The 19895-nt window shown below is 36.4% G+C and overlaps 1 protein-coding gene across 3 annotated transcripts; it reads right to left on the minus strand.

Moving 5' to 3' along the window:
• Nucleotides 1-5322: 5322 nt before the first annotated feature.
• On the minus strand, nt 5323-19676 carry LOC113111143 (coiled-coil domain-containing protein 120-like). 3 transcript variants are annotated; one of them, XM_026275639.1, is made up of 12 exons: nt 19383-19676; nt 13125-13142; nt 12366-12480; nt 12178-12282; nt 11776-11906; nt 11298-11405; nt 11096-11216; nt 10354-10410; nt 10084-10240; nt 9893-9994; nt 7686-8708; nt 5323-7473 (listed from the first exon to the last, which is right to left on the minus strand). In XM_026275639.1, the coding sequence occupies exons 4-12, from the start codon at nt 12224-12226 to the stop codon at nt 7374-7376; spliced, it is 1848 nt and encodes a 615-aa protein (XP_026131424.1). In that variant the 5' UTR covers nt 12227-12282; nt 12366-12480; nt 13125-13142; nt 19383-19676; the 3' UTR covers nt 5323-7373. The 3 variants fall into 3 exon arrangements, with proteins under 3 accessions (XP_026131424.1, XP_026131423.1, XP_026131422.1); XM_026275638.1 differs by lacking the exon at nt 13125-13142; XM_026275637.1 differs by lacking the exons at nt 13125-13142; nt 19383-19676 and adding an exon at nt 14359-14528.
• Nucleotides 19677-19895: the final 219 nt, after the last annotated feature.

Consider the following 19895-nt stretch of genomic DNA (forward strand, 5'->3'; position numbering starts at 1 on the left):
TGTACTGCTGCAGGTCATGAGATGAATGCATATGGAAATACATTTTCATATTCAGTGCTGTGCTTTCATCTCTCTAGTCATTCCTCTATTGTCATGGTCTAATGAGATGGGTCATAACTATGCAGCAAATAAACCCTGCATTGAAAATCTCTCTCATGTGATTATTTGGTTACATTTACATGTTGCTGTAGCTCACTCTGATCCATTAGGCAGTTTGGAATCTATGCTTGCTTACTGTATTTTTTCACCAAATGCAGACTGTGTGCACACGAGAGGTTGCTTTCAAAAATATAAAAAAATTTTACCAGTCTCAAACTTAAAAAAGATAGCAAATCCAGCATTCACGTCACTGAATGAATGACTTGAGAATACAGAGTGATCTCTAACTCCACTCCTACTTTATTAAATCACATTAAATGTAGGAGCCTTTTCACCCTAACAACATTCTAGATATCTTTGTTGCTATGTATTTTGCCATTTTAAAAACTAGAAGAATCGGTGCGCTGACAAAAGCTCAATTTATGTGTGTTTTTGTTGTTGTTGTTTTTTTGTTTTTTTTTTGCTTTTGAGTGACGAGACTTCTTCATATATGTTTTTGTTGAAAGGAGCATATGCTTTTTCACAAAAGAGGTCCTGTTAATAATTGGTTTGTTAATAAAGAAGAGTGAACTAGTCATAGAGAGTAAGAATTGCAACTTTAAAGGCGGATTTTAGAGTTGCATGGCAACAAGATCAAGGTTAAGAGCAATGTTCATGTTTATGACAAAGAGTGTGGCAACCTTGAGAGAGGACCATGACAAGTGCTTCCCAGGCTTTCTTTAAATATAAACACAAATGTAGCTGGGGTCTGGAGTGGAATGCAGAGCTCAGCCACTTTGCAGGATGGCCACTCCTCTCAAATGGGTTTTGGAAAGGAATGAGTGAAGCACAGAGTCTGGCTTTCACAAATATTCTAGTGAGTGAACATATGTAATGCATTGGAAAAGTTCAGTATATATTATGCTAATTACACACAGCAATATCAAGTATTAATGCAATAATGTTAAATAGCACTGGATTAAATTCACATTAACTAATTTTGATTTGAGCCACATATTAATTTACAGTGAACAAGAAATGCAACACTCTGAAACAGACTGAGCACAAATGAATCTGGTGATACTGAATCAAAAGTCCATGCTGTCTTCAGTAATATGAAAACATGATAATTGTTATCAGATGACCAGAAAACACACCTGTGAACCATTTACTAAACCAGATTTAACCTAAATTGAGTTCCAATTTTAGACACAAGTCAAGAACACATCTACAAAACTGAGCAAAACACACTTACACAGAATAAGGCTATTTAAATATTGGAAGAGGCAAGAAAATGGGTTCAATGTAATATTATCATGAACATATAACATGTATTAATTAATAAGCCTAAGGTCCGCAGCACAATACAGGTGATTGAAAGCATGTGTGTGACAGAGAGAGAAAAAATACATAAGATCCATGGAGAAAAAGACTCTCAAGCTCTTTCTAGCGAAAGAAATATTACAGAACATGACTTTGAAAACATCTAAAAGGTGATGCGGTAGTAAGAGGAGCACATTCTTGTATATAAGCTGCCATAATCGTGTTGGCAAAAACCACTGGAGGATACGCTTCCTGTGTGGAGGAAGAGAAAAGAAGTGATCCAGGAAGCTGGCAAGAGCAAAGACTGTCCGATACAAATGTGTGACACAGTTTTAGGCCGTACAGGTTAAAAGAGGCAATGTTTTCTCCTGTTCTGTGGCAGCTCAAATGGATAAAAATAGCCTAGAATCCTTCTGTCCCCAAGCTTACATTCCGTTAGGACACATTTTTCTTTTTAAAGAAGTAGAGCAAGAGCAAAGCATTACATTGCGTAGATAAATATACACGATGAAACATAAAGAAAGGTAATACCTTTCTCTGGCCAGCTCATCTCTCAGCAATAGCAAAAACGAAGATGTCCACCAACAAACAGGAAACACAAGCATGGTAAAGCATATAGATCCGAAGTAGTGTGTAATTAATTCATTCTAGAAAACAAATCTATAAGTTCACTAGAGAAACAGCACACATGCACTCTACCGTCCCACACAGGCGCTCTGTGAGCTCACCCAAATCACACAGGGCAACTTTGTTTGAATTCCACTTTGATGGAATTCATTAATAGGCAAGCTTATTATTTTTACCTTCACGCAGAAACCAAATACACATTAAATAAGCTCTCTGGTGGCTTTAAATGGATAGTTCGCCAAAAAAAAAAAAAAAACATTCTGTTAAGTTTTTTCTGAACCAAACCTGTTTGATCTTCTTTCTTCTGTTGAACACAAGCAGATATTGAAGAATTTTATACCGAACAGATGCCAGCATCCAATGATTTTCATGCTATGGGAAAAATACTAAGGTAAAATTCTTTAAAGAAGGGTTATTATAGTTAACTACAGCTTTTTTTTTTTTTTTTTTTCATCTAGTTCTCACATTATTTATTTTCATCTAGCTAACCTTGATGTACTATAATGGCTTAAGTACAACTGAAAAAAGCACAGTTACTAATTAACTTTAACTTAAATTAATGAATGTATGAACACATTTGTATGAACAATGTACAGTATTGTTCAAAATAATAGCAGTACAATGTGACTAACCAGAATAATCAAGGTTTTTCGTATATTTTTTTATTGCTACGTGGCAAACAAGTTACCAGTAGGTTCAGTAGATTCTCAGAAAACAAATGAGACCCAGCATTCATGATATGCACGCTCTTAAGGCTGTGCAATTGGGCAATTAGTTGAAAGGGGTGTGTTCAAAAAAATAGCAGTGTGGCATTCAATCACTGAGGTCATCAATTTTGTGAAGGAACAGGTGTGAATCAGGTGGCCCCTATTTAAGGATGAAGCCAACACTTGTTGAACATGCATTTGAAAGCTGAGGAAAATGGGTCGTTCAAGACATTGTTCAGAAGAACAGCGTACTTTGATTAAAAAGTTGATTAGAGAGGGGAAAACCTATAAAGAGGTGCAAAAAATGATAGGCTGTTCAGCTAAAATGATCTCCAATGCCTTAAAATGGAGAGCAAAACCAGAGAGACGTGGAAGAAAACGGAAGACAACCATCAAAATGGATAGAAGAATAACCAGAATGGCAAAGGCTCAGCCAATGATCACCTCCAGGATGATCAAAGACAGTCTGGAGTTACCTGTAAGTACTGTGACAGTTAGAAGACGTCTGTGTGAAGCTAATCTATTTTCAAGAATCCCCCGCAAAGTCCCTCTGTTAAAAAAAAGGCATGTGCAGAAGAGGTTACAATTTGCCAAAGAACACATCAACTGGCCTAAAGAGAAATGGAGGAACATTTTGTGGACTGATGAGAGTAAAATTGTTCTTTTTGGGTCCAAGGGCCACAGGCAGTTTGTGAGACGACCCCCAAACTCTGAATTCAAGCCACAGTACACAGTGAAGACAGTGAAGCATGGAGGTGCAAGCATCATGATATGGGCATGTTTCTCCTACTATGGTGTTGGGCCTATTTATCGCATACCAGGGATCATGGATCAGTTTGCATATGTTAAAATACTTGAAGAGGTCATGTTGCCCTATGCTGAAGAGGACATCCCCTTGAAATGGTTGTTTCAACAAGACAATGACCCAAAACACACTAGTAAACGGGCAAAGTCTTGGTTCCAAACCAACAAAATTAATGTTATGGAGTGGCCAGCCCAATCTCCAGACCTTAATCCAATTGAGAACTTGTGGGGTGATATCAAAAATGCTGTTTCTGAAGCAAAATCAAGAAATGTGAATGAATTGTGGAATGTTGTTAAAGAATCATGGAGTGGAATAACAGCTGAGAGGTGCCACAAGTTGGTTGACTCCATGCCACACAGATGTCAAGCAGTTTTAAAAAACTGTGGTCATACAACTAAATATTAGTTTAGTGATTCACAGGATTGCTAAATGTTTGTACAAAATAGTTTTGAGTTTGTACAGTCAAAGGTAGACACTGCTATTTTTTTGAACACACCCCTTTCAACTAATTGCCCAATTGCACAGCCTTAAGAGCGTGCATATCATGAATGCTGGGTCTTGTTTGTTTTCTGACAATCTACTGAACCTACTGGTAACTTGTTTGCCACGTAGCAATAAAAAATATACTAAAAACCTTGATTATTCTGGTTAGTCACATTGTACTGCTATTATTTTGAACAATACTGTATAAACAAATTTGTATTTCTGAGAAAAAAAAAAAGTTTATGCTAGGGTGGTAAAATAAATATTAGTAAGTCACTAAAATAAGGCCATAAAAACACATACCGAAGATTTGTTTACACGACTTTTGAGAACTGATTGTGGTAGAGTAGGTTTTAAATGTTGTGTAAATTGCCTTGCTCAGTCATTCACAGAAAATGTTTTATTGATTTTAACTTTTGTAAGACATGTTTTGTGTTAGAAATACAGTGATGCAAGAAAGTGACTTTGACCATAAATATTTATGTGATTTGCACCTAAAAAACAAGGCCTTCCCTAATGGCCCGTCAGTCTGACTATAGTCTATAAAAGTACTTACTGTAATTATTGTATAAAGCATCTCCTTGAATTTATCTTATAACAAAATTGCAGAAAGTACCATTTAGTCTGTTTGAATAAACAATAGACACTCCCGACTATGTGTCAGCTGTTTTACTGGGCTGAGCTCCAGCATGGACTGAACTGAGCTGCCAGGAATATTTCTCCTCCAGCACCTCATTCAGACCTTATACACTCAATCAATCAATCAATAAATAAGCAAAAGAATTAGATAGAAGAAACAGTAAGGCAACACAGAGAAACTGTGACAACTTTCCCAGGTATTCCCACATAAGAAGTCCATCCAAGCGCTTCTGAAACAATTTAGAGCCACACACTCCTAAACTAAAACAGCCCTGATCAGTCCTAGAAATGTTACCTTACCAAATATTATATGCTTGCAATTTGTGTATGTTTAAAACATGATATTAGTTATTCAGAAATTATAATGAGCTGTAAAAGGATTTGGATAATAGATGAAGCGTGTTTTAAAGACAACTGTCTGCGCAGTGAATTGAATTAGGAGAGGATCATGTGAAGTGGCTGGAAAAGATTCCAACACATTCCAAGTGTTCAGCGACCTTTGAAGTGATGTGAGCAAACATTAAAGCAAGGAATGTGAACTGAACAGCTTGACAAGGGTCTACATGTTAGCCAAAAATGGTTTGTACTTACAAAATGCATTGTGATTAAAATACGAATTTAAGTATGAATCTTTACACTTGAAAAAGAAGCCACACAATGAAATCATGATCTTTATTTTATATATATTTTATAACAGAATATGGCTGATATGAAAAATGTTGATCAAAACAAAACAATGGAAAAAGTTTCATTCAAAAATATCACGTAATGCATTTATGATCCTAAAAGCTGCAACAATAGAACAATTTAAAGCCAAAACATGGTGTCATTCATCAAGACGCCAACTAGAGTCCTATTCACTGGTGAAAACAAACCAGAGCCATGTACTATGCAAATAAATATGTATACAAAATCTGATTAGTTCATAAATATACAATATATATTGTTTATTCAAGTTGCTACATATAGGTATTTTTCATTATTTATAATTAATTACAGTACAGACATTTATGTCACCAAAATACACTAAAAGAGACTAGCAATGCACAGCTGTTTGGTCATGACGTTCAGATTCCAACTGGAGGCACCTCACAAACCCGCAAGATTAGGAGTAGCATGAACCCCTCAAGTCTAATTAACCAAACATTAAATGAACCATCATCATTTGAAACTTAAACCATCACATGTTCTGCAGTTTTAGGAATAATTCATAGGCTTAACATGGGTGAAAATTACCCTATAGTGTTGTATTTAATACACTCCACAGCAAAAATTTACTGATTTCGAGGATAATCTACACAAGCTGGTAACTGGTAATAATATATGGTTTGGCCTATTTCAGGAAGAACCTAGTTCGAAGAAAAACTAAATCATACAGTCAGGAACTGTAAAAAAAAAAAAAAAAAAAAAGGTTACCAAACTGCTAGGTAAACAGAATAACCTACTGACTGGTTAAGAAAATTATAAGGTAACATAAGACCAGCTTATGCCACTGCTCAACATGTAAACTACAGTAGATGCTCACTTAAAGATTTAAGATTATCTGTTAAAGGGGTTGCCAAGTTGAATACAACTAAACATGAAAATATTAAATATCCACAAACAATTCACACAGAGTCTGATGCCAATTTTCTCAAAATTGTTGAACCCTTAAAACTATTTGGCATCCCAAAATTAATCCAAAAAGCATAAAAAAAAAAGAAAAACATGAATGCTCGTTCATTTATTTCTGACTCTGTATAAAGGATTTCATAGGAATGCATTTTTCATTTTAAAATCTTCTCACAATTTTTTTTTTTAATCGGTGTGAACAGACCTCAAGACTACCATTTCAGAATTCAAGATCTCAATATTTTAGGTCAGCAGTCCTTTTCAAGTCTGTTGAAATAGTGGACTTGATAACTGCTTGTTTACTTGACTAAGACTTCAGAGAACACAAGCCCTCCAAGAGAAAGCTCATCCTCACTTCAAGGTCCATAATATGAAATGCTATTTAGCATACTCTTCATAGCTACATATAGATATATAGATATAAACAAACAGGTATGCAACACATTCACTGCTGTTATAGGACATTAAAAACGCATGAGTTAATTCAAATCTGAGTAGACTTGTATATAATTAAATGACTGTTAATCTGAAACATATTAGTTACAAAATAGTAATTAAGAATACATACATATTATAATCTATTTATTCTCAGAAAATATATATATCTCAAGATGAAGTGGACATGATATGATTACCTTTATATCTTGTTTTGAAAATGTAATTACAATAACATCCCAATAATACACACACAGAGATTATGGAGGAGGAAAAAAGCTCCTTGTAAACACCAGTTTACAATCAAGCGCTGCACTAGATCTAAGACAGCCAACACACTGATCACTCGATTTCAGTTGTGCTCTTACAGATGCCTCCTTATCTATGATAACTGTACGATCAAATGTATGATAATTGTACATTTAAATGCAGAAATGGTAAGTATAGTAAAATGATATATTTCTCCAATCAAATACTATTTTGTCCTGCTCTCATTGTCTGTGTGGCAGCATGTATGCTACAAAGGATGCATTCTTTCAGTTTTATTTTTATTTCAATTGTTAATTTTGAGCAATTGGACAAATGCATCCCTAGAACAAGGTGTCATTTTGCATCAAATATTGCAACATGTTGCATTGGAGGCTGTGGGGTGTGTTGGCTGCCAGTCAGACCAGTGTTCCAGGTGAAGGGGGCTCAGAGCCAGACTCTTTTGGAGTGCTCCCCTCTAAGGGGAAAGGCTCTGGGTAGAGGGAGAGCTCCACAGACCTGCCATGAAGTAAAGAGAAGATGAAAATGTCACCACCAGAAATCATTTAACTAAAAATCTAATAAGAATTAACTAATTAAAAACCTACTCAATACAAACCATTGTGTTAAATAAAAAAAAAAAAAAAAAAAAATATATATATATATATATATATATATTTTCTAACTTTATATAATCACGGCAAACTGAAATGAAAATGTGGAAAGCTCACCTGGCATGCAAGGGATGCCCATGAAATGAAGCTGACTGAGGTATTTGACGATGCACAGAGTACAGTGGGTCGGCTGTAACGGACTGAGGCTGGTGCACGAGGTGGTGAGTATGTGAATGGCGCATGGCCAGTCCGTCGTGAGCTTTGGCCGTAGTGGAATAACCTAAGGCGTTCCTCAGATACCAGTCCCGGAGTCCCTCCAGAGCCAGTGCTTTGTGCAAACTCCGGGTGGAGTCCTCAGGAGTGGGAAGAGAGAACTGAGGCGCTCTGCGGCCGAAAGCTGCAGCAGTGGACAGCTCTGTGTGGTGAGGGAGCAGGTTGGGAATAGAAGAAGTGGTGGATCCAGCAGAGGGATGTGACAGATCATATGCCGAGAACAACACCGTGTCCTGTGAGTGCTGCTGTAAAGGGATGAAGGGTCCACAGGATTTCGTTCGTGTCACTTTGACCCGACGGGGTTCGGCCTCTTGACCCCGCAGCAGCACGGGGCTATAGGAAGGTGGGGCGGCAGCCAGATGTAACTGCGAATGGGAGAAACCGTTGTAGTGTGGAGGGGTGCCCGATGGAGGAGTGGAGAAGTCTGGCCAGATGCGTCCTGCTGACTGGTTCTGTTGAGCCTGGGCAGGCCTCTTTTGCTGTTTGCCCCAAATGTAGTCAATCAAAATCTCATTGTAACCTGTGCCACTACCGAGAGAGGAGCGCATTCGACCCTGGTCTTTAAATCCCATCATCTGTCTCTCTGGGCTGCCTTGATAGAACTGACGGAGCTTCCCATCTGTGAGGGACTCCGAGCTCTTGTATGGTCCGGCTCGGGGTGGCATGCCGTTGTGAGGAGGACCGGGCTCAGGGAGACTCGAGCGGTCGAGTAGCGCCTCAGAGCTGTTGCTACGACGAGCACGGGAACTGTAGGGGCAGCTGCGGCGCTCAGAAGAGGAGCCCTCCAAAGATGCCAACGGGACAAACTGAGGAAGATCTGGACTGCCACACCACTGCTTCAGTGCAATCCCACCAGGCATCTCCGGCCTAGGAGAAGAGAAGACAGTAAGAAGTTGTAGTAGTAACAAGACTTTTTTTTTTTTTTTATGCATTTGGATCTAAAGTGGATCTACAGTGATAATGTAGTAGAGCTGACTTCTGAGGGCACCATAAGTGCACTTCTGACATGAAGCCTGTTAAGAAAAAGGTAGACAACATAATTATGCTGTCTGCAAAGATATTTTATTTTGGCCAAATTACACTGCATTATCCTTTGCGGTAAAGCCAATTTAGGATGGTTAATGGTAGAGTAAAGTTGTTACTTGGTAACACCTTACTTAAAGCCTTTATGTATAATACATTATAAAGGTAGTTTTAATGCATTAATTATGCCTTGTAATGCACCTTATAATGCACTATGCATTTTAAATTCGGTTATAATTCTTAACGACAAGATATAATGTATTACAACACACAAATTATCACTAATTATAATGCACTATACCCTTTAATAATCCTTTATAATGCATTGTACATAAAGACTAAGTAAAGTGTAACCATATACTTATTTCTTGTTGTACTGCAAAGTAATGATTAAACAGTTTAATTTGGTTATTGCCAATATCTCTGTATATTATGTGCAAAGGTTTTTTGGTCAGTAATAAAAAGCTTTTATTCATAATTGATTATTTAAATTGATCAAAAGTGACAGTAAAGACATTTAGAATATTACACAAGGTTTCAATTTCAAAATTGATGCTGTTGTTTTGAATTCTTTTAAATGCAATTCTTTAAAGAATCCCATAAAAATGTATCATGGTTTCCACAAATATATTAAGCAGCACAACTTTTTTCAACACTGATAATAAGAAATGTTTCTTAAGCAGCAAATCAGCATAGAATGATTTTTGAAGGATCGTGTGATACTGAAGCCTGGAGTAATGACTTGCCATTGCCATCACATGAATAATATGTAATATTTTTTTTTACTGTAACCTTGTTGAAAATAATATTTAAGCATAATGTTTCAAAAACATACAAAATTATCAAAAACCAATATCAAACTATATTAGAATAATTTGTATATAATAATATATAAGAGTAGTTTGCACAGATTGTTCTATTTTGTGTTGCTGCCCATCTAAATGTAAGTTTAGTTATCTATGAAGCAGTTGGAACCTTACTAGCCATAGTGTACACATAGCAGAAGAAAAACTCAGAAAAGTCATTACCTCACATGAACGCTGATTGGTGCAGTGCGGGACAACAGCGGCGTGGCTGGAACACTTCTGCCCTCCACATTGGATGCACTTCTTGGCAGTGAGTGACTTGGGCTGGATGAACATTCACACAAGTTAGAAATGTAGTGTAAACCTCACCCATTTCAGCTAGTGGACACATCACATCCTCCCCCTCCGCTCACCTCACAGAGCTTGAGGTTGAGTTGCGGCGAGTCCTCATCTCGTAGTAGATCTCTACAGGCGACAGCTTCCTACAGAGCCTACTGTCAGGACTGCTTTGGGCCAACCGGGGATGAGACAAGGAGCGATGCTCAGGAGCCACACTGGGAGACGAATCCTCTGTAAACCACAGGTTGAATATCAAAGTTACAGTCAGAAACAGGCCAGTGTGGTCATACTAATCAGAGTACTGAGATGAGGTTTCTTTGTTTGATAATGTTAAGAGGCCTCACCGTTGTCATGTGATGTTGAGTCTGACATTGAACTGCTCTCTGACTTCACAGTTTCCTCTAAAAAAGGAAAAAAATTACAGTCACATTAAAATAATTACACAAAGATCAGATATTTCCATGGTCTATAATATAAGAATAGATATTCATTTCTATATTTCATACACTCCTTGACCAATGTTTTTTAAAGAAGTCTCTTATGCTCACAAAGGCTGTAAAAACAGTAAAAACAGTCAGTTAAATATATTTTTAAAATGTAATTTATTGTTTTGAAAGCAAAGCTGAATTTTAGGCAGCCATTTGTCCAGTCTTCAATGTCAACCAGAGCCTTCAGAAATTCTTCTGATATTGTAATAATCTTGGTGTTACCAGAATTATGTCCCTTATTTTAAATAAAGTTAAAATAAAGTTGTGCTGCTTGATTAATGCGAACACTTTTTTTTTTCATTTGATTGATGTAATGCATTCTTGCCAAATTAAAGTATTTAAACTTTTGAGCAGTGGCCACATTTTACAATAGCGTTTGGTATCAGTGATGTCAAACTTGGCTCAATGTGTCTGAAGGCACATATTTTTGTAATCTAAATTCTTTCTTTGTGTAAGATTTTTGTTTAAAAAGTCATTTATAAATATTGAGGTCTGTCAACACTTGTCAATTCCTCTTTTCAAGCAATGGCAACAGTCAGAAATGACTTACCAATGTTTACCCGAAATTATCTGGTGCTTTTATGTGTGTATATGTTACCTGTGTGGCATCCCCGATGAACAGTCCTCTTAATGTGCAATGCATTTTTATCAGCATCGATGCTCCGGCGCAGGGCACCACTGAAGAGAGCTTTCATCTGCCGTCGCTGACCTAGGTCATCCTACATGGACGACACATATGTTTGTTATAATAAAAAACTGTAAGGAGAATCCTTTTATTAACTTTCAGTAAACAGACTCACCTCTCCTTTTGAGCTAACATGAGGGGTCAGGCCAGCTCGGCGCGGAACAAAGGGAGGTCTTTCCCCTTCTTCTAAAGGAAAATCCCGTGGAAGCTTCCCTGTGAGCTCCTGTACAAACATTTAAAGCTTTTACAGGGAATGTTACAATGTTTTCTGCCATTCATTAGGACAGATGGTTCCAATAAGTATGCCCGTTTCACTTTTTTACATAAAAAAAAAAAAACACACAATAACAGTGACTCACATCAATGTAATCCTTAAAACCAACACTCACACATCAAATAAGATCATTCAAATGAATAAATCATTATATACCTAGATAGTACTACCATAGTAGACCTAGACACTTATTGAAACAGCTGGAAGCACAATTTCTTTGCTTCTGAAGTCAGCATTTTGCAGTTGTTTTTTTAATCTATATTTTATAGCGACTGCCTAGAAGTAAAATACTGTCTCAAAGTTTAATAAACCATCTCACCGCCTCCACAAGACACACTTGTCGCAGCTCTCCGAGACGACTGTTCAAAAGGCTCTGCAGACTCTGCTTTCGCTCCTGCAGCTCTGAGATTCGCTCTGCTTGCAGCTTGCTGTCCTGACAGCCCTGGATATCTGTGCATGAGCATGATGTGCATCAGACAGAAAGCCAAAGTTAAAATGATATTTACACTGCCATTCTTCATGTCTGTTATTTTTGATCAAATAAAAGCAGCTTTGGTGAGCATAAGAGACAAAAAAAATCAAATCTTACATATTAAAACACACTATAAATTGTTTTGAATGTTACAACAAAATTAAATATCCAATATCAACCAAAACAAAAATCTATAGCATACATTGTGCTTCCATACCCCATTATCAATATGAAAATATGTATGCTCACCTGGAGCCCCTAAGCCCATTGTACTGATTAGTCGACCTTTGACCTCCATAGAATGGATTTGAGGAAGCCTTGTGAAGTCTTTAGCTCCCAATTAACCCTCAGCTACTGCGGACAAAGAATATAGAGCTAATGAATATAATATCTTTTGAGTAACAAATGAACAGACTGATTTGAGAACCTCCAATCACCTTGTAGTTTGAGTCACGTGTTGCATGTCATTCAATGTTGGGGTCTACAATTCTACAGTATCTCAATGTCCTGCAGGGGGAGCCACTGTGCGACTTCTCAATTTACTGCTGAGCCCTAGTGAGGAAAAATCGTATATGCTTGTTATACACACACACACACATACATACATTAAAAACGTCTATATGTTCCTGCTGGCTCATCTAAACTATGGCTTATATAACAATTCAAAGACTTGGTCTGCAACAAAACTCAATTTGAAGACATCAGAACATTTATTAAAAGAGGCAAAAGAAGCATTTACCAATTAATTTAAATATTAATAAAAAATAAAAACCCTGCATACTGACATCCATTTAAAGTCACTTTGGATCCATTGTATTTCCACAAACAAGAAAAAAGAAAAACTCAAATGGCAAATGCTGCAAAACTGTTCATGAATCATTGTTATGGTATAAAGGCTGCTGGCAAATCTTGGACATAACAAGCAGGATGTGTTTTTGTTTGTGAGGAAGTGGCATGGGTCATGTGGTACGATGGGTGGCTGGGAATGCACCACACAACAAAACAAGACATAAAACCACCATGTGCAGGGTAAACAGACAACACTGAACAGCAAGTATAAGTAGGGGTATAAATAAATTAGGCAAAATATTTAAAACAAGAAGCTCTCAAAATTCATATAGGAGCACATAACAAATACAATTCTTCAAAACACTACAAGCGCATCTGGTGGACACATGCTAAGAGATATCACACACCTCAGCTCTTGTAGAGACCTGGCAGAGAGCATGATGGGAGGAGAGAGGGGAGGATAAATGTTCAGAAATCAAAACCTGACTCAGAAAGAACGATGAGAGATATATAAACAAGGGATTTATAGGAATTTGATGACTAAGCACCCAGTGTCCTGGGACAAAACATGTGCATGAGTTAAACTGGGAGAAAGGGAAAAGCATGAGAGCCTGACGTCCATATACAGACCACTGCACGGTGTCTCATAAAGAAGAAAGTAAGTAAATAAATACATAAACTCAAATGCAACTATCAAGCTTAGTGAAAAATATCTTCGAAAAATGAAATAATAATAATTACACATTTGGCTCAGTGTCTGTTCCATGTGCTGATAAATCACACTTACACTGTTGTTTATGCATTTATAAAGCTGTCAGTTTTCATGTTCTTGGGCCTGTGCATTAATAATAAAGTTTGATGTTTAATGTCAAGGACATTTTTGTTACTTTTGCACAGTGTAGGGTTGCCGGTTCTTATCGCATGTACAGTAAAACCTGGTTCCAGAAGCAGAAAGAAATACTGTCTCAAAGGGTTAAAACTGCCAAAAATGTAAAACTTTCACAAAGCTTATCATTAAGCACAGTCTCAGACATGATTCACTTTCAGACACGATTCAGGATTAAAAAGAAAAGCAATCAAAGTGAATTGTGAAAGTGGTTGTAAACGTCTGCCCAACATTTTAGGTGATGTTTAGTGGAAAAAATAGTTTTGAACAATATATGGGTATCAATTCATATCTATAAAGTCTTTAAAACAATTTCAAGTCTTTATTTCACCTTATTTGTCTTTAACAGACGACTATGTCTCAAAACTACTGATTTTTCTGACTGTTTCTCTGTTTCTGTTTACATCCATCATGCAACAAATCCTACAGTGTATGAATTGAAATGTCCATTACAGTTGTGGCAAGTGAGACTGTATACACAGCTGGGACTCCAATGCATTTCAGAAACATCCATGACTATAAAACGACTTTCTGAATGCAGTCACAAAATCAACTTTTATTTATTTATTTCTGAAAAAGCGATGCGATTATAAATGCTTTAGGATTGTGGTTGTCATTTTAAAGGTTTATCACCATCAACACCAAACACGGAAAAAATTTTTTTTTTACTCCGTAACATTTTAAAAGCTTAACGTACACGCTTGATAGGCTGGAAAAACTTTGCTTAAACGTGTAACTTGGATTCAAGGACTTACCTTGACCAAATGAAGTCACTGAAAAAATATCCGCAAAAGGAAAGAAAAAAAAATCAGAATTATTTTATTGCACGTCCGATTTCTTACTCTTTTAGTTGTCTCTTGCGCACGAACTCAAAGTATTTCGTGTTTCTTCTCGTGCAGAAGCTGCAACTCAAGCAAGTAATTTCTACAAGCCCTAAAGGCAACAAGGACGAAACCATCTACACACAGGGACGGGGGTTAGCCACTGATAAAATTGCTAAAAATATTATACATTGTTATTGTATACATTCACCATTTTCAATAAATTAAAATATATAGTTACATTTCCAAGCAATTCAAATATTTAAACCGCATTAAATCGCGTTTCTGTCCAATATGGAGAGTCCAAGATATCACGGCAAATTGTTTTAATGGTTTCGTCTGAAAAGCAGACAGGTGAGGCTTTCGCGTCCGTGACAACCATATGTTTTCTAACTTAAACGTCGCAGACAGGGATGATTTACTCTCATTGCAGTAGTTGAAAATTTAAGGCAAACAAAGTTTATCTGACACATGTTAAGTTAACTGCCAATGTAAGACTTACCTTGCGATTGTTTATTTAAAGGGAGAGTGAACCCAAAAAGATAACTATGTCTTTAACTAACCTATTGTAGCTCCGAATCCATGACTTTCTACTGCAGAACATAAAAGCTTTTCTGAAGAACTGCATTGAAAAAAGACCATGATAATGAATCTTGACTGAAGATGTCCAAGTCTTAAAAAGGACAAAATCACCATAGAAATGCATTTAAAATAGTCCAGTAAATGTATTGATATATGGTTTATAAGAATTCTAAAATAGTGGTGCAGATCATTTTAATGTATACTGTTTAGTACCTGTCCTTTTTAAAGCCTGACATTTTTAGTCACCATTCATTCTCAAAACGACCAGTGCAGTCTTCATGATTTCTCATTTTGTCTTCCAGAACTAAAAGTAGGCTATTGGTTTTGTATGACATGAGGATGAGTAAATGATGAATTCATTTTTTAACTATTCCTTTGTCAATAGTCATGTGGTCAACAAACATTAAGAGTCAGCAGTGTTTACTTAGCAATTTACTGACCTCTGCATGCAGCATTCCTCTAAACTTTTTTCTGTGCTCAGGAACAACAACTGTGTCAATAATGCAGGCAATCATTTTGCTTTAAAACAATCAGGCATTATTTGATTCTAGAACATAAAATGAGTTTATGGGCTTTCCAGCACTAAAAATAACATTAAACACCTCCATCTGCTAACTGCATTTGTTTTTCTATTGCCAAAAAAAATGGTTAAATTTAAGTATTTACAAATTGGGAGATAATTCATTTAAATTCGTATGATCTCATTTTCTTACAATTTGCTCACACCCCACTGTCAGTTTCATTGTACATTTCCATAGTAAGCATCATATATATTCATGCTAAATCACCACCTCGTAAAATACTTTTCTGAAGGATGTTACAATTCTATCATACTCAATGACATGATCAAGATGACACCAACTGACATAGAACAGGCAGCCTAGAAATTTATGACACACTTTTCCTGCACATGAGAGCATGGTGAATTGGCGTAGCAAAGGGATCTTATGCTATCTGCGACCATGAGACCTGATTGTAGAAATCGGAGGGGCTGAGATTAGCACTTGGGGGAGAAGTGCATTCTCAAAGCAGACAAAGGCAATCCCAAGGACTTGTCATGACCTGTCTCTCATTTGCACTGCCCTGTTTTAGCACACCAACAGGGCTCTGGCACACAAAGAATTAAAGAAAGAGATGAAGCCACTTCTTGCTTTCTGCCTTGCTCTAGCTGTTGCATCATGTCTGTTCAAAATACAACAGAGATGCAAAGAAGAGCATTTCTGGGTCAACGGCAAAACTACATCTAATGGGCCATGCTGCGAGTGTAATCATGCATTTTGTAAGTAAACAAAAAGACATAATTGAGGACACATTTAAATTGACATGGAGTGTTGATAGTCTCCAAAGCCATTTGACTGTAATTATCAACAACTGTAGATCAGGAAATATAAAAATGTACAAGTGTATTGCACTTAATGAGTGGAAACACTGCAGTCTTTTTATTCACTTATAATTGATTGATGTAACCCTATAGTAACCCTATATATAAAAATGGAGAAGACGACTTGGACTATGCGCATAAACCTTGCGTGCGGTATAGAAATGAACATGGAACAATACATTTATTAATTCTTTTATGTTAGTTAATAAAAAGAGGGTTTGTTTATGTTTTTGTTTCTGTTAAATGAAATAGAGGTGTCTGACTAGGGGCAAAATGTGGGCTGATGATGTCATCGTTTCAGAAAATATACGGATTCGCTGTCCATGCGAAAACGCAAGGGCGACAACAATAGTTGAACAGCAGTTTAAATTTGTGTTTTTCCTGCCTGAGTAATTGCTCAACTCCTCTTTCTTGTCGACCCTAAGACGAAATGTTTTCCTCCATGTTTTCTTTACTACTGGATAAACAAAGTGAAAACAAACAGACAGCAACACAGCTGACCACAGCTTGGCAACACTGTGGTAAATCCCTCTGTGAAAACATGTACATTTCACAGCCTACCCGGGGAGGAGACAGTATTTTGCCACCTCAGGTCCTGTCCTGGGGTCAGCTGGACAGATAACAGAGAGCCATTTGTTTGGACACTCACACCCTAAACTATAATTTGTGGTCGTGACTCAAGCCTTTAAAGGGATCGTTAACCCAAAAATGAAAATTCTGTCATTCCAAACCTCTATGGAACATAAAAAAGATGACTTTAAATACATTTTCAGTGTTGTTTTTGTCAATACATTTATAAACCCTTGAAGCATTTAGCTGTGATATATTATCACTCCATATAACCATCTAAAATATTGCAAATGAGAAAAGAGTGAAAAAATAACAAGCTAAACAGATGTTACCCCGAGTCTTTAGTGCCTGCTTGTGTGCACATGGTAACAACATCAAGCCACAACTGAACACTTTATTGCCAGTGTGCCCTGGAGAAGGAGGAGCTCAAAAACAGAAAAGATCTTCTGAAAATACAATCTTGACAGTGCTAGATGGAGCATGAAATCAGTGCTTTGCAAAGCAAAGTGACTCAGAGTCTAGACACTTCTAACCACGCTCACCATCCTCGACTAGCAGTGAACACAGTGGGACATGATTGTGAGAGCTTCAATTATAGAAGTGCAGTTCATTACGTGCCATTATAGGCACAAAGTAAATGTCTCATTTAAATAAATGGACAAATTTGTTGATTGTCACACAAATTATCAATTATGATGTAGGCTGGATGAAACAAACCACAGGATATAAATGTCACTTCAACCATAGTCAAATTTGTGCTGTATGTCTGCAGGTCAGTATCGTTCCGGTTGACAAACTATTAAAATTAATTTTGTTCACTGAAATAAAGTGGGGCTGCAAAATGATTAAAATGATCATTCATGAAAAGTTTATGTGTGTGTAGTGTGTATTTTTATCATGTATATATAAACACACACACACACACACACACACACACACACACATATGTATATATATATATATATATATATATATATATATATATATATATATATATATATATATATATAAAACAAAATGTGTATGTAGCCTATATATTTATACTTGTATATAATTTATTTTAGATATAAATATCTTATATATAAATTAACATATTTTCCCTTAATATATACATGTATGTGTGTGTATTTGTTTATATACATAATAAATATACATATTACACACATATATAGTATGTAAACAAACTTCTATGTTAAATGCAATTAATCCCGATATTATATGAAAATATTACATGGAAGAAAAAAAAAAACTCTCGGATTGCTCCCGTCAAGGTTCAAAAATAAAAAAGGAAAAGTTAGAAAAATAATAACAACAACAAAAAAACGCATACGAAATTTACTAAAACTTTAAAATTAAAATAGCTATAATAGTATAGCTATTATAATGGTGCATGGTTACATCATAGTACTTTTTGTACGTGTAATCATCTTAATTGTTTAAGAAGTACATAAAATATTGTTATTAACCTGCAAATGACAATATACAATTAAAATGTTGCAAGGGTGGTAATGAAATTGATTTATTTATGCTTTATGGCTGGATTAAAAACCATGAAGTTGACAACGTTATATTAAGTTATTACAGTAAATTGTTTGTTGGAAAAACAGGATGCTCGAGCACTCTTTCTGTTGTCTGTTATTTATTGACACAAAATATTGAAAAATAATACGATGGTGAAAGATTCGGTGTTTCTAAAGAATCGATCATGTGACTCGCTCAGGACACACAAAACTCATTCGTAATAGCTAGCAGACTTCATATCGTTATGAAATGATGAAATAGTAAGACATAGTAAAACGATGCTGTTCCGAATTCAGAGGTGTGCCCACCTACTGGCGATGTAACCTGTGTGGAAAGGGTCACTGAATTAATCTTTTAAGTAACTGATTCAGAAGATTCGAATCACTTAAATGAATCAAACTGAGACACACGCAGGGATACGTAGTATCGCATTATATTAGAGTGTATTGTCCGAGAAAACACATGCATTTACACACGGCACATTAACTGTTAATCAATTCAAACAGACAAATAACAGATGTGACTGTTTTGCATCACTAATTCATTGCATAGCAACATGCCACGAGAAATCCCAATGAAAGCCACGCGCGACGCTTTCATCAGCAAAACTATATGCTGGAGGAATAAGACGCGGATACGAAAATGTAAATGCTTGTTTACAATGACAATATATTTTCTAAAACCATTCAGCCCAACACAAAAAAAAAATGTCCAAGAAATCTAATAGGATAGCAGGAAGATTTTCCCCATGCGTCTCTGCATTTTAGCGAGCACATTCTTCTCCACCAAACCATATATACATCTAGTGCTCTTCATATTTAATATATTAGTCCCATTTAAGGTTGTCTGCTGTATAAGAAAACGCGACATCTAAGAGAAGATATCATGAGAAATGAACACGGACCTGGATGCCAATTAATATTCATCTGCGGCTCTCCTCAGTCACATCTTGCAGATCACATCCCCGCTTCATGCAAAACGCGCACAAGGTCCCTGCATCGCGCCAGCCGCCGGGACGATGATATTATAACATCTTCTCTCACGTTTCAGCATTCATCCCAGTTAACCACTGTAAAACGCCGTCACACCTCTGGAACAAGACTGGCAAACAGGGAAGAGCAACACGCATCCACTTATCTGATTAACTCTTTCAGTCTCACCAATTTATATAGACCCAGCTGACAAACTACACACACCATGTCTAAACTGAGGTCTGCATTGCTTTCTTGGATGTTAGTCTGTTTGCAACGAAAAAAAGCATGTTGAATAGTGAACAACTGAGCATTTCCTGAGGAAATAATTTACTGTTTAGACAATTAAACCGATATATACATTAAACCATTATATATATATATATATTTTAATTAGATCTAAATAACAACATACAAAACACATTTACATTTTAGATTCTACTTGG

Source organism: Carassius auratus, chromosome 11, assembly GCF_003368295.1.
Source record: "Carassius auratus strain Wakin chromosome 11, ASM336829v1, whole genome shotgun sequence".
Lineage (NCBI taxonomy): Eukaryota > Metazoa > Chordata > Actinopteri > Cypriniformes > Cyprinidae > Carassius > Carassius auratus.

Bases quoted from the DNA above. Each gene is read 5' to 3' on its own strand.
- LOC113111143 (XM_026275638.1), bottom strand. From the start codon at position 12,226: ATGGAGGTCAAAGGTCGACTAATCAGTACAATGGGCTTAGGGGCTCCA. The intron at 11,907-12,177 runs GTGAGCATACAT...GCTCATGCACAG, and splicing joins AATGGGCTTAGGGGCTCCAG to ATATCCAGGGCTGTCAGGAC. The intron at 10,241-10,353 runs GTGAGGCCTCTT...TGTGGTTTACAG, and splicing joins CTCAACATCACATGACAACG to AGGATTCGTCTCCCAGTGTG.